Below are 26989 nucleotides of genomic sequence, written 5' to 3' on the forward strand. Positions count from 1 at the left end.
CCCTCATCATAAAAAAATATTCCTTATGTCACATTTAAATCTAACCTTTTTCAGTTTAAAACTGCTTCTCCACTCACTACAAGCCTTGGTATAAAATGTCTCTGCATCTTTCTTATAGGTGTTCTTAATATATTGAAGACCTGTGCCCATGCACAGGTAGTCTGATTCTGCTCATGTTGCCAAGGATGTTTAGACCTAAGCCACATCCCACCTGGGAGGCTACAAGGGAGCCTCCTGTGAAAGCAGGCAGCAGGGATGGGGACTGAGGGTGGACTGGGAAAGACCATCTCCCTACAAAGCAACCCACCAAGTAATAAAACCAAAACCCCTCTGGGATACAGTTTTTGTAAGGATTTCTACAGAAGCTGTCTAAGCATGCAGAAGGGAAACATATTTCAACACCTCCCCTCTACCCGTGACTTGCAGAATATATCGAGTCCCACAGCAATCACAGGGCTGGCTCTGACTGCTCTTATCCTTATTGCTCATCCTTTAACACATGCTCTTCACACTCTGTTCCTAAATTAGGCTACTTACGCTCCTAAAACCAAATTACACTCTTGAGCACTTATTGACAGATATGCCTTTCTGAGGAAAATTCTGAATTCATATTATAACCTGTGAGAGCATCTTTGAGACCTTTTCTTTAATAGAAGCAAATCACTGAAATAGTCACTTAGTTTTGTTAATACCTACATGCTGTTAACAATTTGGGACTTAGCCCAAAATCTGTACCAAACAAATACTGAGCGTTTCCAAGGAGAAAATACCTTTGGAAAACCACTATTAACCCAGCAAGCCATAACATCATCATCTCCCATAAAACAAATTCATTTACCACTAGGTGGCAGATACTATTTTTTTAAGTTTATCACCGTGCAACTCTTTTATTCAGAGCAAACACACTGAAGGTGGTGTCACAAAGCAATAAGGTTGGCACATACCAAAGCTGGAGCTTTCTTTGTTACGCTAATAGCAAATGAAGAGATGGGCAAGAGACAGAGCTGTGTTTTGTGATCCTGGGTGTGCAAGAGCCCTCAGGACAGACCAGTATCACATTAGGTTGCTACACTGGATTATATTGACCTTTGATCCTGCAGCTCTCCCCCATGGAGTACAGCTCCTGGATGAGGCCACTTTCATTTGCTTTAGCAGCCTGGCTCTGCCACAGTTATCAGCCCAACAGGAGCTTCCAGTTGTTCATGTATTCTTCAGCATATTGTGGCAACAAATTATTTTTGGGGCCAATCTTGACCATCCTCATGTAGCAGATACCCTTTCTGAATTCCCTTGCATGAGGAAGATACCAGAGAGGGTGAACTGGCTCTGTAGTTCTAAATGTTAGTGCATTCTTGAACTGTAGTCTTATGGGGGCATTTATAAATAGCCAAAGAATTTGTAATGAGAGGTCATCTGAGGATGCTAAATCCAGACCTCTCCTCAGTCATCAATTTCTAGGGGTTTTCCTACAGCCAGGCAATGCTCTGCTGTGCTCTACACAGGCTTAGGCTGTGTAGAACTGTTGTTTCTCTCCCCGCTGTTGAAAACCAGGGCAGAGCAGTGCCTTCATGAGAAGGTACAAAGTGATCCCTGCTTTCCTTTCACAATTCCTTGCTGCTCCTGAGGGCACAGCACTGCTCAGGCAGGGGGCTGCTGCTCCCAGTGGGCAGTGCCTGCTTGGCAGGGCTGTTCCTGCCAAGGACTAAGTTAATGCCTGTCGCAGGGGCCAGCTCCACTCTTCACACCTCCCATCCTCGTCCTTGGAGCAGCATCATGGCGAGGCTTTCGGCATCACCCCAGCCATGTGGGGCTGGTGCAGCTGCCCTCCACTGCACCTCCACATGAGGTGAGAACTTCATCCATACATTGTGTCTGTGCTTAAAGCTAAATTTAACCATTGTCCCTGCTAAGTTGTTTGGCGCCTTCGTCTCTTAGATAAACTTTTCAAGCCTGTTTTCCATCATCTCCCCTGGAGAAAGCCCTAAGAGTTTAGAAGAGAGAGCAGGACCCACGTCTTCAACTCTGCCTTTGTACCAAAAGCTCCATAGATTTGTTGTCATTCTGGACTCTGCACTTGTCACCTCATTAATAATCCTGCACTGAATTTAGGTTAGGAGTAAGCTGATCCTTCCAGCACACTCAGCGTGACTGTCATGAAGCTGCCACCTCCATGAGCATGGGGTGCTGGCCCTTGCTTCTCCTTTTTTGCCCTGCAGCTCCTTTCCCTGGTCTCTGGGACAAAAAGTAATTTTTCCATCTCTGTCTGTCTTCTAATTCCCTCTGCCATCCCATTTGTGCCCCTCCAATTGCTGTAGGTCAGGCCTTTCTTTTGACAAGTGATGTATGAGGGTTTGCTTCTTATCTTGAAACCCCACTCTATGTGAAAAAAACTTTTCTGTCCTGGAGGTTATCTTTTCAATTGCCCTGTTATGTGGTGTGAAATCATCCCCATGCAATTGTCTTTTTCAATTTAAGCATTAATTACAAATAATAGCAGGTCTCAACGCTCTTTGGTTGCTTGTGCTGGTCCCTATCTCGGGGTATTGCACAGAGCCTTTAAAGGCCTGCAAATTATAATAATGCTACAATTAAAAAATCTGAAAACTAAAAATCATCACCTGCCACACCTCACTAGAACAGATTTTAACTTGCCAGAAAGATAAAATGCAGCCTCTTTTTGTTTGTTTGGGATTTTTTGCCATAGCTTTGTGCATCTCCATGTGTGTGCAGAAAAGCCTGCAAAAGGGAGAGCTGCCAGGGCTCTGCCTCATGGTCACATAAGTGCTTGTGGCACTTTACCGCATCTCAGAAGAGAAAACAAAATCCTCTCTCTGCTGAGATCTGGGCCCCAAAGTTCTGGAGAGTCCTGGGTCTCAATGGAGACAAGCAGGGCCTGCAACAGCCACAGCATATGACCCTGTCCTCTCACATCCTCCCCTGCCCCGGGGCGGCCATCTGGGGGGTCACCGGCCACCATGTGCCTGTGTTCGTGGGATGTAGGGTTGTGCTCCTGCAAGCACAGAACCAGGAACACCACCCAGAGCATCTGGCTATGGCCCAGTAAGCATTTCAAGGAGAATGTGAGCCAAAAGTCATGTCAGTGGGAAGGCAGAGGGGCCAGGAGAGTTTGTCAGTGTGCTCACAGCCCAGGGACAAGCAGCCTCACACCAGCCACAGGCAAGGCACTGGACCCAGCGGGACCCAGTGCTTCAGGCAGCCACCAGGACAGACTACTCCAGAGCCCAGCAGGGAGGGAAGGCTCTGTGCTCCGGCAGAACAGAAGTGGGATGGGGAAGAGGAGAGGCTGGGGCCAAGCAAGGTGCACTGAAGACACTCAAACCTGAGCACACTCCATCAGAGCAACTCCAAGGTGCTTTAGAGCCCATTGCCTCCAGCTCAGGCTAGCTGCAACAGCAATGCTAAGCTGTGGCTACCATTGCTCTGTGTCTCGGCTTTTCCCTTTCTTCTGGTAACCTGCTAGAAATGTTTAAATATGAGCAGAATCTGCAGGATGCAGAAGAGATGACTGGGGTTGGAGATGTGAAGCTGAGAACAAGTTGGGTGTAAAGACCTCATGCAGATAAATAATTAAAATCAGTGAACATCTTTTGGTAGAGAGGCAGCAGAAGAAAAGGGCTGAAACTAGCACACTGTAGCAGGCAGTAACAGCTGAATGTAGCAGCTAAAAGTCATGCAGCCTTGCTGAGGTTTTACTGACTGCAAATTCATAAAGGCTCCAGGACATTGAAAAGAGATGAATAAATTAAAATTCCAGCACTTGAGGCCCACTCATGCCATGTCTTGAGCACTTTCTATTCCCACTAAATTCCCTGGACAACAACAGCACACAGCAGAACGCCACCATTACTGTGAACACTTACACAGCCCTTGGAGAAACACAGAGATATTTACATGCCCAGGAGTGAGTGTCACCACACAGAGCTAAGAGGAAAACTCCATCATCTTGGGGAAAGTGTCAAAATCCCATCTTCTCTGACCAGGTTCCCGCCCGTTCTTGGCTGCTTGGTGTGCCTGGGAAGCCAGGCACTTAGCTTGAAATCCAGGGCTGGCTCCCAGAGAGACTTATGGATAGTAGTGCACCAGTGTAATGTAATCCTCGCCCCAATATTTAAAAATAGCCCAAGGGACTGACCTACATAAACTCCAAGCCATCCAGTCTGGACTAGGTGCCCAGTCAGCACGATGACATTTCAAATGTGGTGCAACTGACTCCATGACAATATGGTAGGTTTCATCTAGGAGAGGTATGCAAAGTGTGCACAGGGAATGACACTTCATATTGGATCAAAGCACCAAAACAACCTGGAGGAAGCACTCACTGTTTACTCTCCAGAGCAGCTACTAGAGAAGCAGGAGCAATGCTTGTGCTGTAGTACTATTCAGCCATTTATATGTGCTTGCTTCTTCTGGAAAACAGAGGAAAAGCAAGCTCTGACATGGCAGAGGATTGCTGCACACATGGAGGGAGAAGCAGTAAATAGGTCAGTAAACACTGGCCAGACTGTGGCCCTGGGGGCTGGGCATCCTGCTGGCTCCCAGCACTGCTTTGCACCGGCTGCTGGAGTCCCTGGAGGCAGGGGTCCTGCTGCCTACAGCTTGAGCCCCATCTTCATGGGAGCTGCTGGAAACTGGCTCTTGTCCTCCTGGCTACCGGGCAGGCACAGTGCAGGTGCAAGCTTTTCACTCTCAGCACTGAGCTCCTTCAGCATTGGCCCACCAAGGACATTAGGGACAAGAGCAAGTTTCCTGCTCCTGGGTACCCACTTTGTGTGGCCGCAGGGTTGAATACCACACCAGGACCCCTTTCTTCTCTGAGGGTGCCTGCAGCGTGCTGTGGAAGTGGGATAAACCACCTCAATCCCACCATGTGCACCCAGAGGCCCTGCAGAGAGGATCTAGCGGGGTCAAATGTGCTGGCTATGTTTGGGGGGAATTTCCCAAAGCGCAGGCAAACTGTTAAAGGGGTGCTCCATCACCCTGACAGCAAATGGAGAGGACTGAACCAGAAGCCAATGCAGGTCTTGATGCCAGCCTGTGCTTCTGGGAACTGCAGCTTATGGGGCACCCTGGCTGGGATGCAGCCAGATGTTTTGCAACACTTGTTTTATTTTGCATAAACCCTTGAGCTGTATGAGAGAAAATACACATGCACAGCTCACCAGGGCTGCACGCCCACTGCTGAGCCCTGTGCCCTCAGGTGCCATGTGCTGCCAGGGAGCAGGAAAGCCAGTGCAACAGAGCTTGGCTTCAGCCAGAAGATGGTAAGATTTAGATGCAAGGTAAAATCTGGTCTAAAAAGACAATTTGAAAATGAAGTCGTGGAGGACTGTGCAGCTGGGGAGCAGAGGGATGCCTTGCCTCTCGGTGTCAGCAGCAGCAGGCAGCTCTGCAGGCAGCACAACCAAAACTTGCCCTCTAACAGCCTATGTGACAGGAATTTATCAGTCATGGCCTCTCCCCTGGATGCTGGTGGCCCCGAAGCAAAAGTTGCACCTTGTTTGCGGCCAGATCGTTGTGGCCCCTGCTCTGTGCCAAGAGCACCCTGGGCCTCAGCTGTGCCATGTCCACAGCCGCTGGAGGCAGGAGTCACCCAGGATGAGGAGCAGTGACACCCGTGGACAGTGCTGGGACCTTTCTGGTTTTCTGCCCATCTCTTTGAGAATGTTTTACTGACAGAACCAGGATAAGGTTGGCCAATGGTGTTAGAAAAAAAATTCAGATAAGAATTCCCATAGAAAAGCTAAGCACGGGCTTGAGGATGTTGGAGTCATTGTGTTGGGAGATGCTGCACCCTTAGACTGCCTGAGAACCATGTTCAGTACCTAATTGTTTTGGCAGAAAGCTAATATGTCTGAGATTCAGCACAGTGGTACAGAGAGTGCTCAAGTCTGTATTTCATCTGAGTTAAAAAAAACCATGGACAAAATATTAAAGGAGCAAAGAGTAGAGGTTCCAAACAACATCAGAAGGAATCAGAGTGAGGGACAAATTTAAAGTAACAGCATTAAACTGTGTGCTAGGAGGAAAGCTGACTTTGGAGCAGTGCAAACAGGAAAAGAGTGGGCATGGCTACACAAATAGCCTGCCCCCAAAAGAGAGAGAGGCACAGGCTTTGGAATACACCTGACATGCCAAAAGCTTTGGTGGCATTTCCCCCTGCTGATGGTGTGTCATCATAGTACTGGATTCCCCTCAACAAAAACTGGGATAAAGCCCAAGATTTAGCTCGACTCAAGGATAATCAGCAGAGCTGTAATGGTCTGAAGCACAGTGTGCTGAACAGATGGCCTGATGCTGCCTGCTAGTCTGAAAGGCTCATTAGCTTCGACAGCGCATGCTGGGGAAGTCTCACCACAGGGTGTAGGAAGGAGCTCCCATACCTCCCCTACCAATGACAGCAGTAGCTCAAATCCCAGCACATTTTGTATTCTGTAAGGGAAATTTTGTCTTTCAAATCAGAAATAAGTGAAATTACCATGATTAGCATGAGAGAGCAGAAGTTAACAGGCTACAAGGAACTTCAGAGTTACACACTAGGCAGTACAGGATTTGAAAAATATGAAACTTAAAAACTAAGGCATCAGTTAAACACTGACATTCTTACATAACAGGTGTCTCCATACAAGAAAGCTTAATTGGTTCTTTATTTGTAAATCACCTCAATACATCTTGTAGTGCCCCAATAAAGCCTCTGGTTTCTCCAGGACTTGAAATTTGGTCCTTAAGCTCTTTTCTTCCAGCAATGTTGGGTCAGTCCTGGGCCATCCATGTTTTGGAGAGATGTAAATCTGAGGCTGGGATCTGTGCAAGAGTGTCTCCTGATAGTACCCCAGAGACCTGACTTCATCTATCCCATCGTGGGGGCTGGCTTGGAAGAGAAACATTCTGCAGCACCTCCCCTTCTCATCCACTTTGCTTCACCTCAGGGAGACCCAGACCTTCCACTTAAATTCAGGTGCCTTTCTAGACCTCAGCTTGTTCTTTCTGACCTCTTAACAGCTTTCTACCCATCGGCCTCTTTGAATTCCAATTAGAAATGAAGTTCAGTTTGCTTCCAATGATTCATGTGGGAAGGCCCATGAGATCTGGCAGAAAGAGCAGGTCATCACTTATGTTTATTATGCCAGAGCAGGGTATCACAAATCACAAGGAGGGAGATGAGCTGACCTCTAATAATCTAACATTTTTAGAATATTCCTTTGGTTTTTACAGAAGGAAAGGTAACTGAATGTGTTTGAAAAGCCAGAGGCTCTCTCCCTTGCTTAGCATTAGCATCAATCTCTCTGACATTATTTGTGCTAGTTTTCTCCTGGGTATAGAGGTTTAACTGGATTTCAAACATTATCAAGAAGACTCAAAAGGTAAAGGCCAGATATTTTTTTGTTTGCTTGCTGAAACCGTTTTTACTCCATCTCCTTGACTGTGATTATAGAGACATTTCTTGCTCCTTGAAAACAGTGTTAAATTCACAACTGCTCACAAAGCCATATAAAAGCAATTTATTGCACATCACTGAACACCCTCAAGAGGCCTGAGGCAGCATTAGCATTTTTATAGGAAGTGCTGGTATATCCTTTTTCACATACCCCACCTGCTCTTTTGTTCCTACATGATGTCTGTGGAAGGCACACAAATGCTTGCAAAGATGAGCCCAGCCCCACACCAACGAGCCCAAGGCAGCCAGAAGAGTCTGTCTGGATGCAGTGGGCCACACCAACCTTCACAGCAGCTGCTGCGAGACATTTTAACTCCATGAAGTGCTGAGGACACGATTACAAATGCATCCATGCTGACCACATAAGGCTGGCTTCTCCTGACCAAATAAGCCTTGACTCGTGTCACCTCCGGCTGGGGTAGGGACACCAGGCTGGGGCAGGTGGCATTCAGAGGAGAAGTGACTCAGGCTCCCACAGGTTTTAAGAAGAACTTCAGCTGAAATAAATGTGACCATCACCAGTGTCATTGACTAGGCAAAGAAATAAAATTTCCAAATGAAGAAAAATAAAGAACAAAAGCAAGCTGCACAGGCTCGTGTTTTCCACCAGTCACAGTAATTCACCATGTTTTCCACCAGTAAATGCCACAGTAACTCAAATTTAAATCACCTAGATAGCTGGGCTTTAAAATCATCAAGGCAGTAGGAAAAGAGTTTCATATGAGCTAATACACATAGTGCAGATCGAAAGTCACTTGGCACCAGAGAAAAGTAAGGGAATTGCTCCATTTTTGGCCACAGTTCTAAGGGGTTGTAAAAGTTACATGAGCAAATGGATTTGTTACTTTATCAGCTGACATTCCTTTTGATCAAACTTTTTCTCTCCCCCTCTTTTTTGCTTGTTTATTTTAGGACATTCACTCCCGGTACAGAAGGGCAGCAGATGCTGTTCATGGACTATTCTTGGCACAGAGAAGCTGCAGTTTGGGTCTTGGATGCAGGTACATTTACAGAGAAGAAGCATTAAAAAACATGGGCAGCACAAAATTATTTTCTGCTTAGTCTACGGGCCTAAAAGGAAAAAAAAGCCTTGTTTTTTGCCTGGGCCACTGCTGCACCTGGCTCCAATTCCTGCACTGCAGAGAGCCAGACTTTGCAGCAGGCTGAAGGCAGCTGCCCATGCAGCAGCGACGTGCTCACTTAGCACACCTCACACGTGTCAGGGAGCACCAAGTTCACCACAGCTTCATCACCAGCTCTTGTGTTTGCTGAGAAGCACCGTGGTTTGTGATGCTCTGCTCCCAGCTCGGCTCTTCCAGAATTTGAAGATGTCTTAGACAGGACCAAAATTCTTGGACAAGCTGTTTCGGCCTCTGCTGAGCACTGACCACAGCCAGCTAAAGTCATCTTCTCTCCAAAGCTCTGCTGCAGGTGCTGGCAGGGCTCTTTCTGCAGCAACATGTCAATATCACACACAGAGGAGGCTGCAGGTTTGGTCCTAGGCCACCTCCTGCCCCCAAAGGACCACTTCTCAGGGAAGCCCACCAGGCAACAGCTGACAGTGGGCAAGCCTAGAACAATTCTTCTCCATGGCAGGAAAGGCAGAGCTGGGCAAGAAAAGCCCACAGCAGGGAATGGGCAAAGTCTTCCTGACTGAAGACTTAGGTAAGCATCTCTCCTGTGTTTGCCATTTAGGAGCATCTACACCAGATGCTTAGGAGGGTGTTGTGGTTGGGGGGTTGGGTTCATTCCCACCATCCAAAGCTGGCCTTTCCAGAGATGCAGTGACCAATGTCAGGAGAGAGCAAGCTTGTCCTCCTCGCTGCTGCTCCGGCAGCTCTGGCATTTACCCAGGCAATGCAATCCATGGGTGGGGTCCAGGCAGACACAGAGGAATGTCCCAGGCTCTCTCCCTGGGCAGGATGTGACTGTTCCCTGTGCTGTGCACCACTGACCCAGCCCAGCCAGCTCAGATCCCAAGTGCCTGACACTGAGGCCAGCATGTCCCCACACCAGTCCCTGCTGAAAAACCATAGAATGGTTTGGAGAAGAGGGACCTTTAAGTGCATCTAGTCCCAACCCCACTGCCATGGGCAGTAATGCCACCCTAGATCAGGTTGCTCAGGCCTCCGTCCCACATGGCCTTGAACACTTCCAGTAACGAAGCATCCACAATGTTTCTGGGCAACCTGTGTTGCTGCCTCATCATCCTCAGGCTCAGCATCCAGAGCTGCAAACAGCAAGTGGAGTGACCTGGGCTGTACACTGGGAGAGGGGCAGCCCTCACTGTGGGGTTGCCCTGGAGGTACCCACATCCCCACAGGTGCCACCACTGGCTGAACACCCTCCTGCTGCTTATGTGCTGTCTTAAATTTGTTCCAACAGTGCAATAGCAGGGAAAACAGTGTCATTGAGGTGTGTGAAGTTCTATGTTTCCACCTTTTTTTACTAGCACAGACTAGCACAGACTTTAGTAGACAACTAACTTCCTAAAATCAGGTTTCCAGTGCTCTTCATACCTCTGGGGGTCAAGCATAGCTTAGAAACTTCCTTTGTAACAAACTTTCCTAAAGGCTCTTACTGTATTTATGATCCCCTAAATGCCCTTGGAAAGACCAGGAGAATGAAAAGAATCAGGCTGGAGGCTTTTTGTCAGCTTTGACTAATGAAAAACCCATTTCATGAAACATAGTGACCTTCTTTCCAAAATACCATGTCCATGTCCCAGACACCAAGATCTAGGGATGGGTGAGTTCATAGTTTATGGCTTCATTTCCAAATCAGAATATTCAGATTCAGAAAAGGGGGGTGAGGTTTTTGTTTGGTTGGTTTGGGTGGTTGGTTGTGGTTGGTTCGTTTGTTTAAAAAAAAAAAAATTCTTAGAGCAGCTACAGGGACTGAAAAATAAACCACCCAGATTTCTCAGTAAAGCAGAATTTTTTGGCTTGCTACTGAGTTACCTGAAGTGCTGCCATCTTAGAATTTAATCAGATCAGTCCAATCTGCTGAGAACTGCAATTTGCCTTTCTAATGCCAAAATAAAAATTAATAGAAGCAGGTTTTCTCTGTTTTTCTCCTGAATTGCAAAACGGGCTGTCACATGGCAAGCAGAAGGGGAGGGGTGGCTGCTTTCATCCCTGCTCAGTCTCCGGTGGGAGGAGGTCTGAGCTCTGGGGAGGCCCTTTCTGTGCAGGACGTGCCAAACTCTGTTCTGTCTCCCCACAGTGGCTCGTGGGGACTAACATGCAGGCAGAGGCAGTTCCAGCAAGGATGGGGAGCAAAGCCTTGGCAGCACAGCCTGTCACCTGTTTTGCATGGATGTTGTGTGTTACTAAACCCCTCTCAGCTCCTTTTTCTTAATTTTAGGACTATCTGGAAGAAGGGGAAATGAATTGTCATTACCTGGGGAGGGGAGAAAAGAAAAAAAAGAATATCAAAGACATTGCCAAGAGGAAACTCCCAGCTGCAGGTTCTGCAGGTCCTGCAGGTCCTGCCTCAAAGGAGGTTGCAGGTGATGTTACAGGAGCCACAGGCAACAGCTTTCCCAGCTCAGCGACAGCAGAAAAGAAGCTTCTTCTGCTTTTGCTGCTTTCTGCTTCCTTCTTGACAGGCATATTCAGCTCTTCTTCCACATCGTTCCCTGTGCCAAGGACATGCAATGTTCCTGTCAAAGGGTCTTAGATCCCTGCTGGAAGAGTTCATGCCCTTGATTTCATAACTCTGACAGGGGAAAAAGGAAGAACAGCTACAAGAAAAACAGCCTTTCCACAACGATTTCTGCCTACACTTCATTCCAGAGTGTGTGAGGGGCAGGAGCAGGGATGGGATGGCACTGGACTGCTGCCCTGCACCGCGGCGCTGGCCTCTGCCTCTGCTGAACACGGACACGGCAGCTCGGCCTCGGTGCTGCCAAGCTGGAGACGCTGCAGCCCTCGCCCTGGCCTGGCCCTTGCGTGCTCTCTCTCCCTGGGGTCTGACTCAGGGAGAGGAATGTGTGGGGAATGCCAACACACTGCACTAGAGAATGGGAAGAAAACAGCAAAAGGAAAACATTACTCGGGCTTATTTTTTTGTGGGAAGCTCGTTAGAAATGCCCTAATTAGAGACGGAAGCAGAGGAACAACTAAATTTGTCGTTTCTACAGTTCTTATGCTTTGCATAGTCCTAGGGTAATATATTTTTTGAACCCCATGAGCCACAACTCCAAACTATCAGCATGCCTGGAGACACCCTGCCCTACCCATACCCTGCACTCCTTCAGGGCCCGTTGCCATCCCCACCCCAGTCTCTCACTCTTCAGTCTTCCTCCAGTCCTTCTCTTTGGGGCAGCAAACCTCCTGCACCACAAGCAGACCCCTGGCACCCCCAGCAGCTCCCTGACCTCCTCCTCCTGTAACTCCATTTGCTGCACTGCCATGGCCAGAACAGCTCTGGGGCTGGGGGCTGCTGTGTCCAGCCACCACCACCCTGTGCCCACTACTCACAGCACAGGTGTTGCCCAATGGAACACACTGTCAAAGTGGTCCTTCTGCAACAGCCTTTCCCTGACTGCTGCCTCCTTCCAGGAGGCCTCCCCTGTTGCTCAACCCTTGGCAGTCCCTGAGACATGCTCCCCCTGCTCAGGCAGGTTTATGAGGCCTTAAAAAACACATGATGTGTCCCTACACTGTCATGTAGGAAAGCTGTACCTTTCAGGAACCTCTCAGCAAGCAGCTGTGTAAGTGCTGGTTCAGAATAAAATATCAGGAATAAACGATTTTGGACATTCTTAGGAAAAAATGTGGGTACACACACACAGCTGTATGTTTCTCTCTGAAACACTGAAATACGAGGTAGCTCAGTCCTGGCTCTGGTATGCTGGGAGTACAAAAAGGGATAGCTTAAAGGAGCTCCACCACAGATCTAATTTTCTTCTTGTGGCCTTAGGATCAGGAGGGTTTTCCAAGATGTCCCTAGAAATTTGATGCAAAGAAAATAGCATGACATAGTTGAATTTCCAACCCTGGCCGGCCAGGAGGCAAACCAAGGCCAGAGAGCCGGGCAGCAGCCAGGTGAGCCCAGCTGGCTCCGTGGTGGCCCATCGTGGGCTGCCTTGGAAAAGCCTTGTCAGACGAGTGTTCAGTTTAATATGCCAACACGTCAGGCAGCAAGTGCCCAGATCTGGAACACACTGGCATGTGCTTTGGGGGCAGTGGTGTCTATTGCCTGGGGGAGCCAGAAGGGTGCCAGAGCAAGGGGGACTTCCTGGAAGAGGTTTTTGCACCAACTACTGTCCTAGCAAAAGTCACAGACTCCTCCTTTTGCAGAGTTTCAGGTCACATCCAGTAAATTTGGGTGGTTAATTTTGTTGTATCCAACATACAGCTGGAGCTCCCCCCATCCTACCCGAGCCCCAGAACCCCATTTCATATCTCATCTGCAATTAAACAGAAAGCAGTTGACACTGAAGAACTGCATTTGTTTCTGCAAGAACAAGGCTTGTGCTGAGTGTCGTATGGAAGTTGTTGCCATGGGAAATATCAGTGTTCGTCAAAACTTTAAAATCCAACTCAGTGCATCAAAGCATCCTACTTCCACTCGTGCACCCACAAGGCTGGGGACAAATTACAATAATGGCAAAGCCACTGTGGAGAGGATAAGGAATTAAATTTGCTCAATACACATTAAAGAGAGAAAAAAGTAGCCAGCAGCAAGGAAAACAGAAAGGAGAACATCAGCGTGTAAACAAAAAGTACCAGGGAAAAAACGGGCCAAAAGGCAAAAGGGTTAATTAACAGCAACAATTTATTTGACTTCAGTGATGCTTAGAGAGAGTCTTGTGATGTCAAACCCAGCCCTGAAATTACACTGCAATCAGCGCTCAGGGTTGCAAAGTGTTCCTGTTCATGGGCATTAATTACATTCACCAGTGGCAAGGCCTCGGCTGTGGTTCCTGGTGCAGGTGGGTGTGGGGGTGGCCCCAAACCTCTGCTCTTCCTGCCTGGTTTTCTCCTCCTCCCCAGGCCCCACTTCTGAAGTACCAGTACCATCTGTACTAGTGCAGAGGCTCAAAATGGGGAGGGCAAAGTGCAGCTCCCTTTCCCCAGTCAATCAACACCCAGCAGAGGAAAAAAGAAGGGAAGCAAAAATCACTCTTTGCCCTTGAGCCCAAGTGATACTTGGCCTTCCTGACTCCCCTCCAACATGGCACAGGCAATCAATCACCTCTGCCAAGCACATCCAGATGCCAATGAGACAAGAACCAAAGTTTTCACAGAGTAACTCTACACCAAAGGCTCAGAGCTCCAGACAGGAAGGTGAGAGTCCAGGAGAAAGACACCCAGAACCAGGTACAGCCATCCGAATACTGACACTGAGAGGTGTCTCCAGGCTGCAGACACAACCACCACAGGCTGTCCTGCCTGGCACTGAACTGAAGCAGCAGATACTGTAACTTCTGAAACCTGCTTTGAAGCTGCCAGACCCTGTAAGCCCTGCTGAGCCTCTGTGGAGTAAGGCAGTGCCTTCCCAAGAGCTCAGAGCCAACACAGACTGCATGCTGCAACTATTCAAGCAAAAGAAATGGTTTCTTTACAGCCTATTTTAGCCAACCAGTAGCATTAGCAACACATAGAAATAAAGGAAATAAAGCAGATCAGTTCCTTACTGCAGGAGTAGGCAAGTAATAAAAAATAACTTTTATTTAAGTGATTGAGGAAAACAACATCTTTCAGGTCAATTAAAAGTTTGCTTTCGTGTTGAAATGGCCTTCAGCATAGGCTGAAGCTCTTTCAGCAGGCAGGGTCTGTATTTTTTGGATATGATATGATGAACCCAAGACAGCACTGTGTCACACTGCTGAAGAATTCTCCTCCTCCCCAGCAGCAGCACTGAAAAATTAAGTCTCTTGATCCTTTGTTGCAAAGCTTCTATAGATGGTGGTGGTAGGACCCACTGAAATAGCCTCACAGGAACACATTTCTTTGTCTTTTCTTGTTACCTACTAACACAAAAAATACTTTAAGTACATCAAATTGGGTTCCTCTTTTTTGTCATTAAAGGCTGTGGCTAACAAAGACAGCCAACTTTCTTAACTACAGCAAACAAAACTAACCCTCCTCCAGTAAGGCATCACTTTGATTTCCCCTTAGAAACATGCTGATTTGGGTGGTTTCTTTAAAGATGCACTAGGTGAGGAGCTGCCACACAGCTCCCACTACTCACTCACTGGACTGCTGCTGCCCATTCAAAGCCTGAAGTGATGTGCAAATAATACTGACCATATTTTTCACCTTGTGTACACTCAGTCAAGAGACATTGTCACTTAAGATCTGTCCTCCTTCTTCCGCAGATCCAGTGGTTTATGAAACTAAATAAAGTCCTAAATAAAGTCCTAAAGATGTTAATCTCATTAGGTGTGCAGGTGTCCCACAAACTGGGATGTGCTGAACACCAGCACCAAGCCGTGTCTTGGATCAGAACTGTGAATACTGGATCAGGCCACCAGCACATAATCCGTGTCTAAAGCAATAAAGAAAGCTCATCACCTTCTAGTTCCCCTGTCCTGTTTAAGCACCTGTTTGACCGTGCCATGACACAGTTTTGTGACAGGCTTTTGGATTTTGACACAGTGCCAGAAGTAGGGATGATGTGAGCATAGGGCAGGGATGTGAGGACAAAGCTGTGTCAGCCACCTGACTGACCTGTGCTGAGGACCCCTCTGCACCCGAAGCACGAGGTATCCTTGCAGTCTAACCCCTTCCCACAGGTACTGATCTTGTTCTCTGAGTCTTTCAAACCCCCGATGCTCTTTGTCTCCCCGCAATGGGTCCTTCCCTCCGACCCTGCCCAACTATATTCCAGAGCAGCTACAATTATCCAGAATTTAAGTGTCAAAACGCCGGGGAATGTGAGAATATCTGCTGTATGAGCAGGCCATGCCACGTTGCTCGCATGTGCCCTTGGCGACAGCTCGGGCAGCGCTTGGTGGAGGAGAAGCTCTTGTTGCTTTCCGCTGCCCCAGCCCCGTGTCAGGCAGTGGTATCTCCAGTCTGTGGGATCATCTAGGCCAGTCTGCACATTCAGTAATGCCTTTGCCAGCCATGCCAACACCGCACAATTATTGCCAAAGACTTCTTTTATTTGGTTTTTTCTTCCCGCGGCACCACCGCATCTCTCCTTGTGGTGCGGTGGTGTGAACTGATGAGCCGAGCCGCAGGGGCTGAATTACAGAGAGGTTTCCGGCTCAGGGCCCGGTGCCTCCCGGCGCAGGAGGAGGTACCGGGGGTACCGGACCGTGCTGTGGCGGTGGAGAGCTGGGCTGTCCGGCCTCCCCGCCCGGCACCAGGGGCGGTGCGAAGGCGGTGGATGCGGGGCAGCCTGGCTGTCCCTCGGAGGAGGCTGCGGAGCTCTCCCGCGGCAGGCGGCAGCTCCGCCGAGCGCCTCGCTCGCTGCAGCGCCAATGAATCCTCTCTGAAAATCCGTGTACGCCCCTCCAGCACTTCCCCTCCCTCCCGGGAGTTTTGCTGTCTGGCGCCTGGGAATATGCTATCGCGCAAGAGAAGCTGGAGTCACCGTCCGCATCTAACTGCATCTAGAATATACTTCCTTTCTTTCTTTTACATTTTATAAATAGTCCGACCTTCCTACAGCTTTTTTTCCTGGCCTGGTGACTCATCATCGACTCATCATACTTGTTGCTTCACTTAAATAGGGCATTGAAAAGTCCCTTGCATAAATGGGGGGAAAAAAATAATAAAAAGATTCCCCCAGCTGCAGATTAGCAACTGACTTAATACGGGAAGACCTGAAATAATTCCTGCTGTCCCATGGCTGTGAGGTTCATGTTAAGATGAATCAGTGCGAGACAGAGCAGTGCTCCCTAGGCCAGCCGGTCTGTAAGTGCTCCTCCTTTCTGTCCACCCTGCTTCCCTCTGGATCCTTCCAGACAGTAACAATTTCTTTCCCTTTCTTAGTTCAGTGACTGGTATTTTTGACTCATGTACTGCATTGAGAATTTCACAGGGATGCCACAGTTTCCCCTTTATTTCAAAAAGTGCATGGCTCTTTTGCCAGCATGGTTTCCTAGCAAAAGGAGATGGAGGTGATCACACCACCCTCCTGAGCAGCCGCCAGCTTTGCTGGCAGTGTGGGAAGCTCCTGGTCACCTCAGCTGCAGCCAGGTGAGGAGGTGAGGAGGTGAGGACCCAAAGACATGAACATCTCCTAGGTTTCAGGAGGAGAAGCACCCCCAGTTTTGGACTGCTGCCGAGCCGAGCTGGGGGTTTGGTGAGTGCCAGTGCTGGAAGGGAAGGTGAGCCTGTGGGTCACGGCCAGTGAGGGATGCAGCCAGCAGCATCAGTGCGAGATTCAGGCTGCTCCAGTGCCCCCAGCGAAGGCTGCCATGCAACAGGGCTGCTTCTGGCTTCCCATTCCCCAAGCTCTGCTCTGGGCTGCACAAGCCGGTGAAGAGCCAGGAGCAGAGTGGTGCCAGGAGGTGGGGTGACAGGGTGACTGTCACCTGCACATGGAAGGGATGTGGTGCCAGTGGGAAACACGTGGCCTAATTCCCTGTGGTGGGAGTTCCTGGTAAGGCACCCCACAGGCTGAGGGTGGAGGGAGCCCCCCTCCTTAGGACAGCATGCAGCCACTTGCAGGTAGGAACAGGTGCTCTCATCTCCAGGAAGGCAGGAAGCCTGACCTCTCAGAGTACCTGCGCGGCACTGTAAGGACAGGTAACCGTGGGGAGAAGAAAAGGAAATAAAACCACTTATGCTCAACTCAGGGCATTAAAGGCAACTGCTCCCTAAACCTGCACAGCAACCAGACGCTAGCAGCAGCACAACACACTCAGCTGCAAACAGGGGAATCCCTTTGGTTTTCTTAGCCCTCACTTCTGCATTTGCAGTCCCTGGTGCCTTAGTCAGGATTACCTGAGGAATACTGATTACAGCTGATCGAGAGTTCTGTCTTCATTAAGCTGATTGCACAGCTTGTTTGAAGATGGCTACTCTGTCCTCTTGTTAGCTGTGGCTCCTAAAAGCTTTTCTACTTAGCAGCTGCTCCTCTGGTGTTCGACTGGCAATGTTACATCACAGCTGATGGGTGGCCAGGGGACATGCTTTATTGTTTGCTGGATGGGAGTATCATTAACACTTTGATAACCCTGCATTTTAGGCCATTAAGGTACTCTCTGTATCCTGTATTTTCCTTAATTCCATGCAGGTTGCATGCTATACTCTTTTCATTTAGGGGAGGTTGAGGCTTGCTCTTTCCGAGTGACTTCCAGGCAATTAAACATTAAAGGCTCTGTTTCCCAAGCAGAAGGGTTTAAACTGCCTGAGGTTGTTGTTCACAATAAGTACCCCATGCCAGTTTCCTGGCTATCCCTGAGAAGGTCCCAGCCTTCACCATTAAACAACACAACTGTATGCAATTCAGCCCACATGGCAATAAAGAGAAGTTTGTGAAGGCTTTTGGTTTTTTTTAAAAAAAGGTAGACTTGACAAATGTCAGATCCTGTTGTATGTGTTGAAAGCAGTCAGGAGATGAGCTGGGCAGAGAGGAGACTCTACATGTCCTAGTTATTCAAAGCCACTTAAGTTTTGCTGAGGCTCTGGGGGATATTTAGCCAAGGAGGGGTGTGCTTCCGCCTCTCCACAGCTGTTAGCACATGGCCAGTCCCCACCATGGCTGCATCCGTTTTTTGGGAAGCTGTTGCCATGCAAGTACCTTGACATCTACCGAAACCTTCCGAGTAGTTGAAATTAAGTCCTGGTAACAGCAGATTTTTTTTTCCCCAGACAACTACTTTGACTTTCAGAGTAGACTGCACAATCAAGTATGAAGTTTCATCAAAACTGTGTTATCCTAAAAAAGCTTCTGAATTATTTAATGCATTTTATATGATGATTACCTGATTTATATCACAGCACAGGCAGTGAGTTAGCAAGTTTATCTCCTGTCTTCTCATGAATATAATGAGATAGCTAAAGATGTGTTTTGCTCTTGTTTTCTCACTGCCAAAGTACCACATTTTCTTTTGGTCACAACAGAAAGCTTTCCAGAACCCCATATTCCTAGACATGGAAGCTCTGTGTGACATGTTAAATTACATTGTAAGACCCAAACCCATTTGTTCCAGCTGCATATTACCCTCCCCGACCACATGTTCCAGGAAAGGCAAAGTTTTCTGCAGAAAATTTGTGATGCAGAACTAGAAGCTTGAGCCCATAATGCACACATTCATTCATCATTTCTCTTGACCTGATTTTGTGCTCCAGCTTTTCTGACAGATTGTTTCCTTGGTTATCCAAGTTTGTTGCCAAAGCAGACAAATGAATCATCCATTTACAGTAAAAGTGGGGAACTGCCAAGGGAATACCTGATGTCGCTGCATGTGGTGTGCAAGTCTCAGGCCAGCTGATGATAAAGTCCTTCCTCTCAGCTCTTTGGGCAGAGGGCACATCTGCACTGTGGCACCCACCCTGGCACAGAGGCTGAAGACACCTGCGCCAGGATGACAGGACTGGTTGGTTAAGGGTGCCTTGAAATAGCACTGCTGAATGGTAAAGCTCAGGAGGAAAAACCTCAGAAAGCCAAGCTCACCAGGCAGGATGGGTAGATAGGCTACCCTGGTTCTTGTCTCAGCTGCATCTGTGGCTCCAGACGAGCTGACCCAGCTCAGGACCCTTCTTCTTTTAAAATACGTATTAGTTCACTCATAGAGCATCTAAGCCCCCCACAAATACTCCTGCTGTAATGGAAATCATTCTTTTCCAGACCACAAGGAAAAATGCTTGTTTTTTCCAGCCTTTGCTCCATCCTCTCCGGAGATTAAAATCTCTGAACTCTGGCAGAGTGCTCAGGACATATGCAGGGTGCCCTGGCACTGCAGTTCCCTACTGCTAATACGTTTGGGTGGGATAACCAGACCTCGAGCCCCCTAACCCATCCTGCTTGTGCCAGTCCTGGGGCCAGAATGAGCTGCCTGTGCTACACCCAGGACAGGCAGGCACCCTCAGCTTCTCTCTCCTGCTCTCCCCCAGTGCCAAGGGAGGCACACCAAACATGGGGTTGTATTGCTTTGCCTTGGACACAGAGGTTAGCTCCCTCCTTTCCCAGGACAATTTGTTGTGACGCCCCCACTGCTCTTCCCTACTGCAAGCCAAGACAGGGAATGGGTTCTCACTCCAGCTCCTGTAATCGATGTCAGCACTGCAGCATCAACTTTTGTGTCTGTGCATCACTTCAGAGTGCAGTGTTAAGCAGCAAGCTGGAGGATTTATAGATACTTCCAAAATCATCTTCCAAGAATATATGCTGTCTCTTGGATCCCTTTGGATCAACTCCCCAGAGCCAGGTGTCTGCACAGCAAATGACAGCAGTGGCCACCCTGGCAAGCCCTGCCACAGCCAGTGCCAGCCAGTGTTGGCATCCAAGTACTAATGGTGGGGGGTTGCTGAGAGTGTCTTGGTTTGCATTTCTGTTTGGCTTCATCACTGAACCCAAACAGGAGGAAAAAATATGAAGTGTGCCTTTGTTTTACATACAGGAATAAGGAAGTTCTAATTATTTACATCAATCTGTAGAAAATTCATAAAAATTAAGCTTCCTACTATGCAGCCAAATTTGATTTCACAATAAAGTCAGCATTGAAAAGGTGTCTAATAATGCCGTTTAAACTACATTTTTCAGGTTAGCCTTGAATTAAACCCCAAAATAGCTGATGTAATTTCCAGATGGCTTTCACAGTTAAGCTTTAAAAATGGCATGAGGTAAATTCACAACTATGACTCTGTCTTCAGCTGGAACCAGCCAGAAGTGCACTTCTTGCTGTTAAATTCTGTATTTAGAGGGAGAAGCTGTATTTTATTTAGCTCACAGCATGCCAGAAACAGGCTTCCCTCAGCAGCCTCCCAGCAGTGCAGCCAGTGGGTGGTCCCAGGGCACAGCCCACACATACCTCCAGAGTGGGTTGCTACGCAAAAAGCACCAGCAGCTGCTTTTTCTTCAGAAAACACAGGCAGCGGAGATGGCCACAGCATGGAAACTGACTTTCTTCCTCTGTTATTGCATGGCAGCATGAGTGCTCACCTGGAAAGTCAGATTTAAGTTCAGCTCCATGTTGAGATAGCGGGGCTTCAAAGCCCGCAGCATGCACTGCTGAGGAGAGGGACAGGGCCATCGCATGGGCACGATACCGATGGGGAGGTGGCACTTTCTTTATGCCCTTATTCTGTAGGGCTGCAGCACAAAATGGGATTCAAAGATCAGCGCGCCAGGAAGAGCTGGTGAGGGGACCTGGTTCCTAGTCCAATGACAACTTGCAGATGTGGAAAGGTCTCAGACCCAGAGCTGTTACAGTATTTTATCTCATGGCCATGAAATGAGAAATACCTTGAAGCAAGATGGTGGAACGGGACTCACATTCCTGGGGAAGAAGCCTCTTTTGCATTGGGCTACAATGGCATATCCCACCTGGAACAAGGGCAATGACTCAGGCGTTCCCTACACAGGGCCCTGCGTCACACACGATAAGGTAAGGAGTGCCTCTGCCCCAAAGCCACAGCAGGGAAGGGCAGTTAGTCAGCATCCGCGCGATTGTGAAATCTGGGGATCCCTGCAGGCAAGGGAGTCAGAGCGGGAGGCAGAAGAGCCCACACGAGCAGCGCCAATGGCCACCGCGGGCACGCAGGGGCAGCAGGAAGAGAAGCCATGCTGCCCGGCCTCTACCCCAAGATGGGAGAACTCCAATTCCCTGCTCTCCTCCTGGCAGGGGACTCCTGCAGGGACAGGCTCCAGCCCAGAGCCCATCTCTGGCCCATCTTGGTGCCAGCACCACATGCCCACTGGCCCTGCAGAGGGCCACGGGAACCTGGATCCCACACGGTGAGGGTGGCAGCCACCGACAGCCAGGCCATCGGGAACCGACCGGGTTCCTTCCTGGGGAAGGCAGTGCAATCACCAACAAAAAGGAAATACTTTCCATCAGCATTATAACGGCCCACACAGGCATGTGTAGTTTCAGGTGCTTAAGAAAAGCAGGGAGATAAACAGCTAGGACAAAAAACTCAAAACCAAACCAAAACACAGCAGTACGCACAGACTTGAAATTCCTCTCCTGTGGGCTTTATAGTGCTTAAAAAATACAAAGAATTAAGAGAGAGCATTCCATTGGTCAGGACAATTTTATTTTGATGTTATTTTCCTTGCAAAGGGATAAGTTCCACCATGAATTTAAAAAAAGAAAGCGGTCTATATTAAAGAAAATTGGTTTATTGTAAACAAAGTATAAAGTACAACATAAGAAATGTGCAAATCTTTAAAGTAGTCACAAAAAGCAGATCTAATACACTATTTTCAAACCATTCACTTTCTGATATGTGTCAACATAATATGATAAAATACAAGTAGTGAAACTTGATGCGTTCTCACAAAAGCTAGTTTAAATTCTAGGCCGGTGTCTTTGCTGCCTTGTTTTCCTTTTTGAATCACAACTTCCTAATTTAATACAATACATCATGTATCCATTTCAATTTTAGCATAAACTGCTTTTCAAAGAATAACACAATCAAGAAGGCTAAGATTCTTGGTTTTCTTCTTTAATCAACCCGAGTAGTTTACAGTTACCAAGTTTATCTTCAAGGTGCCCAGTATCCGCTCATGACAAGCGCAGTGAGAAGGTAGAAAGGAAACCATAAGCAACACAAAAGCAGAAGCATCATGCGATGCCCAAGTATAACCAGCTGTAACAATTACAAAGCTTGCCAAAGCAGCTGGGGAAACATTACAAAGCTAAAAAGGATTTGGAAACATTCCTGCCCTTCGATGCCCATGTGGTGCCCCTGCATGCCCATCCCAAGCCCCTCCAGACACAGCAGTGTAAAGCTGGGGGTGTTAATCGCCCCATGCAGGAGGAGACAGCTAAAATCTCCAGGAGTCTGGCACCAAATCATTGATTATGATGGGGCTGGAGAACAGTTAGGAGGAAAAGATTCCACCAAGAAAAGGTGGCAGAAGTAGGAAAATCAATTTAGATTATCTTACGCAGGTGGGTTCTGGGCTTTCAAGACTGTGCCTGTACATTGCCACCGTCCTTGTCTGCGGCTACTGAAGACTGACAACTGACAGATAAAATTAGAGTTGGTCTCAGGCACGAACAGCAAACCCTCAGGAACACTTGCATGGGACTGGATCTAGAGCATACCCAAGTGATTTGCAAAATTCAAAACTGGCACAATGCGGCTGCTCGGCTCCAGAGCCTTCCCTTTCTTTCTCTCCTTACCAGTGCAAAAGACACCCGCTATTCCAGTCAGCCACTGGCTCTCCCAGCAACATCTTTTGTGACCGAGTGCAGGCTGCCTTTGCCTCTCTGCACTGCTGTCAGCAGCCGGTGAGTGAGAACCGCAGACCGGGAGAAAAAGCCTTTTTTCAGCCAGCCTACTGCAGCAACAACAGTTAATTCCACCATCGGCAGAGCGAGTCCTTTCACTGGGCGGTCGCAGATGTTGGCGGTACGGCAATATCATTGAGCTTGCTCACCTCCATTTGCCAGCTGGGTAACTTCTTCGCTGACAAGTGGCGACGCGCGTGCTTCGTGAGGTGGTCGCTCCGCATGAACCGCCGCTCGCACATCAGGCAGGCAAACTTCTTCTCCCCGGTGTGCGTTCTGCGGTGGCGAGACAGTTCATCAGACCGTGCAAACCTCCTCTCACAGCCTTTCCAACTGCAACTAAACGGCTTTTCTCCTAAAAGGGAAGAAATTAACAAAGGGAAAAACCCAGTGAGTACTAACTGAGCAATAAACACCGCTGCCTTAACTGGGAGGAAAGTTTCTATTATGGCAGCTGAGCCAAAAATCTATGTAACCATTATAGACATAAAATGTGGAAAACTATTTATGTACTAATATTTAAACATGCAGACTCACTATCCCTAAGGCTGAGTAGTATGGGTAAGGGTTACAGAGTTAAAAAGGGTTAAAATGGTTAAAGGTTAAAAATTCTCTGGAACCAATTGTTTGAAATGCTCTTCACATCTCAAGACAGCTGATTTTAACTCTGAGCTCCATGTAAACTGCGGATAATGATGACTCAGCATGCCCAAAACTCCCCTCGAAGCGCAGCCTGCAATGATGTTTTATGTAACGGAGCTCTAGTAATGCATTGTGAGCCTGTGCGAAAATACATGGGACTCTTTCTGCTGCTGCAGTTAAGGGCTGAGGCCAGAGAAGTTACTCTAGAATAACCAAGGTAGGAATTGTTTGGAGTGGATTCTCACATTCTCTCGTAAAAGAATCTCTGAGTTTTACCCACTTCTGACAAAGGCATTCCTGAGGAGAAGCCAATAAGGCATCTTTAACTCTGGAAAGCATGCTCCACGTTGGGCAAGGCCTTGCTTCCACAGATGCATTACTGAACACCTTCTGACATTAAGTGAATCCAGCACAAACAAACTGCTGAGTCAACTTCCCCTCGGGTAGACTTCCCGTCAGAGATTAGGCAGCATTAGAATGCATGCTGGCAAAAAAATGTATTTCATTGCTAGCCCACAGTTTGTTCCATGAACAGATCCAGTAATCACTACAACTGTAACAAGCTGTATATATAACCACAACTTTCTACAATCATTTTTAACATGCAGCAGCAGTGACCAACCTGTGTGTGTTCTGACGTGGGCCTTCAAATGTGAGCTCTTGAAGTACGTTTTCCCACATCCTGGGTAGCCGCAAATGTGACTTCTTATTCTTGAAGAATCAGCCTGAGGAGTGGTTTTTGCTGCAGAAGGTACAAAGCCAGGAGCGGGGGCAATGGGAGAGAGTCTCGTGCCATTTGGACTAACAATGGGAGCCTTTGTGCCCTGCACAACTGGCTGGGGCACAACAAACATGACAGCACCTTTGGGAACCTGGGTGCCCATGAAGACCATGGGCTGACAGAGAGCTGGCTGCTGGCTTGGCACAGTGTTGGGCACCACGGCCGTCACAACATTGCTGTTTGCAGGCAGCGGGACCATCTGGCAAATCACTGGCACAGGGGGGGCTCCGCTGCCTTGGGCAGGGGAGAGCGGTGCTGCCGCTGCTGGCTGCTGTGCTGGCTCAGGGACAGACTCCTCCCCGCTCACCAAGGGCTCTGTCAAGGGCACGGGCCCAACAGCTGGTTCTGCAGTTCTTCCTTCTGCCACCGACAGTTCGCTGGTCTCAGCACTGGCTCCACTCGGTGCCACGGCAGAGCACGCGGAGCGCTCTGCTTTGGTGTTCTGTTTCCTGTTTGTTTCCCTTGAGGCACTGTCCTGGTATTTGAGCACACTGGCTGTTCTCACCGGGCACGTTTTGTGATCGCAGAGCTGGGCATCGGCCGTGTGGCGGATAACACTCGTCACCCGAGCTTTCAGAGGCCTGGCTGCTGGAGATCTCTCTGCCTCTCTCCGAGGTGCAGCCAGAGGAGGCTTGGCAGCCTCGGACAGCCCCTTGCCGAGCGGATGGATCACCTGCGACATCTCGAAGTCAGAAGGGCTGTAGGGGGGTGTCAGGCACTGTGCAGGGGAGAGAGACACAGTAAGGGGGGGATGGTAATAGCACATCACCACACTAAATGATAAAAACAAGCACACACACATGCAAATTGGAAAACTTACGAATGCTGGTATCGCATTAAAGTCCGCTGCTCCAGGAAGTAAAGCCTCGTCACTTTCTTCTGACATGTCAGATGCAGGAGTTATAGGTCTCATTTCTGCATGTTTCTTGTAGTCTGATTTCCAGTTGCAACTCATAGAAATAAGGGCTTCTACAGCCTCATAATCGCTTTTTTCAGGTGTATTGTTCCAGCAATACCTTGTATCTCTCTGTTTTTCAGTCATCATCTCCATTTCTTACTCCTGTTTTGGTTAGAGAAAAAAGGAAACTTTAAATCTGATGCTAAGTTTGAGTATTTTGCAGTTGATTGTAAGAAAGCATTGCTAAAAACAAACAGGGCACCTGTGCAAGATAAATACACTTGGTATACCTATATTTTCCCGCCTTCCTTCTTATTTATGTAGTATTTTTACGAAGTTGTTAGTGAGGAAATCTGGCCATCAGATGAAAATTATATACTTTCTTGAGACAAAAGAACAATTCTGGATCTTAAGTATGTTAAAGTTATTCCACATTGGAAGACCTGTGTCTGAGAGCTTAAGAAAAATTTTCACGCCCCCCAAAAAAAGTAAATCAAAACTTCCTCCACCATCCCACTCTCCTTCTGTTTTTGCTTTGGACACACACAGCCCTCAGCATTGTGCTTATTTTGGCACATGAGAAAGGACCGCACTGGGACTGATTCACATTTTCTTCGAAAGGAATTAACAACAAAAAATGTTCTAGAAAATAGCCAAAGGGTCTCTCTCACACACACATGCATGTACGGGAAATCACCTGCCTGGAGAACTGCGATATACATACATACATACATACATACATACACGCACAGGTACCCTCCCATTCCTCTCTCCGCGGGTTCCCCCCGGCCCTCACGCGGGGCTGTGGGCGGGGCTCAGGGCGGGCCCCGCCCCCGACTGTTGGGCGCGCGCCACCCTCACCTCAGCGCACCCCGCCGGCCGCCTCCGCGCGCACCGCCCCCGCCCTCCCCTATTGGCTCCCCCGGAGCCGCGCCGGGCGCCCATTGGCCCGCACCGAGCAGGGCGCGGCCCGGGGCGGGGCGCCTGAACAAAGCGTGATCGGCCGCCGCCGCCGCGCGCCGACCTTTCCCCCAGTTCTCCGCGCGGCGCCCCCGCCCCGGCGCGCGGCGGCGGCCGGCTGTGAGGGCGGGGGGGGGGGAAGGAGCCCGGGCGGGAGGAGCCGTCACAGCGGGCGGGGGCCGGGCTGGGGTCAGCGCCGCCACACCCGGCGCCTCCCGCCGCGGGGGAAGGGAAGCGGAGCGGCGTCCCCGCGGGGAGCGGGCACGGCGGCGGCGGCCGGCTCTTCCCGGAGCGCCACTCCGCTTCCCTGCCGCCTCGCCGCCCGCCCATCCCGCGTGGTGCCGGGATCCCCCCGGCTTTCTCCTCCTCCCTCGCCGCCGCCACCTGGTATATGCAGCCGCCGAGCCCGGCGCCCACACCCGGGCGGGCACGCAGGCACAAGAGGCTGCACGGCGCCGGACCGGAGCTGCCAACAGGTTCCCGGCGGCTTCTCTCCCTCCTTCCCTCCCTCCCTCGGCTTTCCTCGCCGGCTTGCCCCACGGTGGGCTCTCCACACGGGCGGCTCTCCTACAGCCCACCCCAGCAGCTCCAGTCTCCCGCCGCGATTCAGCCCCTCCAGCCGCCGTCGCCCCAGCCCGATCTCCCGCCCGCGGTCCCGCCTATGCTGGGTCGCCCCCGCACGTGCCCCAGGGATCCCCCTGCCGCACCATCTCCGGGGACTCCGTCCATCCCAGCCGCCCCAACGCCCCGGGATGCCCGGGTCGCTCACCGGAGGAGCCGAAGCCGCCCCGAGCTGCCGCCGCCGCTCTCCCGCTTTTCCTCTTTTTGTTCGCCGCTCCCCACTCGGGCGGCGGCGCCCCCGGGCCCGTGCGCGGGGGG

General features: G+C 49.3%; 1 protein-coding gene across 1 annotated transcript; it reads right to left on the reverse strand.

Moving 5' to 3' along the window:
• Positions 1-21692: 21692 nt before the first annotated feature.
• KLF10 (Kruppel like factor 10) lies at positions 21693-26983 on the reverse strand. The gene is made up of 4 exons (XM_042036289.1): positions 26880-26983; positions 25073-25312; positions 24094-24970; positions 21693-23184 (listed from the first exon to the last, which is right to left on the reverse strand). The coding sequence occupies exons 2-4, from the start codon at positions 25301-25303 to the stop codon at positions 22925-22927; spliced, it is 1368 nt and encodes a 455-aa protein (XP_041892223.1). The 5' UTR covers positions 25304-25312; positions 26880-26983; the 3' UTR covers positions 21693-22924.
• Between the last annotated feature and the right edge of the window lie 6 nt (positions 26984-26989).

This window comes from Corvus kubaryi, unplaced genomic scaffold (genome assembly GCF_017639235.1).
Source record: "Corvus kubaryi isolate FWS band 111438036 unplaced genomic scaffold, C.kubaryi_AGA036_p1.0 37385, whole genome shotgun sequence".
In the NCBI taxonomy this organism is placed as follows: Eukaryota; Metazoa; Chordata; class Aves; order Passeriformes; family Corvidae; genus Corvus; species Corvus kubaryi.

Coding starts and splice junctions, on each gene's coding strand:
- KLF10 (XM_042036289.1), bottom strand. CDS start 25,303: ATGGAGATGATGACTGAAAAACAGAGAGATACAAGGTATTGCTGGAAC. Junction 24,971..25,072: donor TTAATGCGATACCAGCATTC/GTAAGTTTTCCA, acceptor TCCCCTGCACAG/TGCCTGACACCCCCCTACAG. Junction 23,185..24,093: donor CCACGTCAGAACACACACAG/GTTGGTCACTGC, acceptor CTTCCCTTTTAG/GAGAAAAGCCGTTTAGTTGC.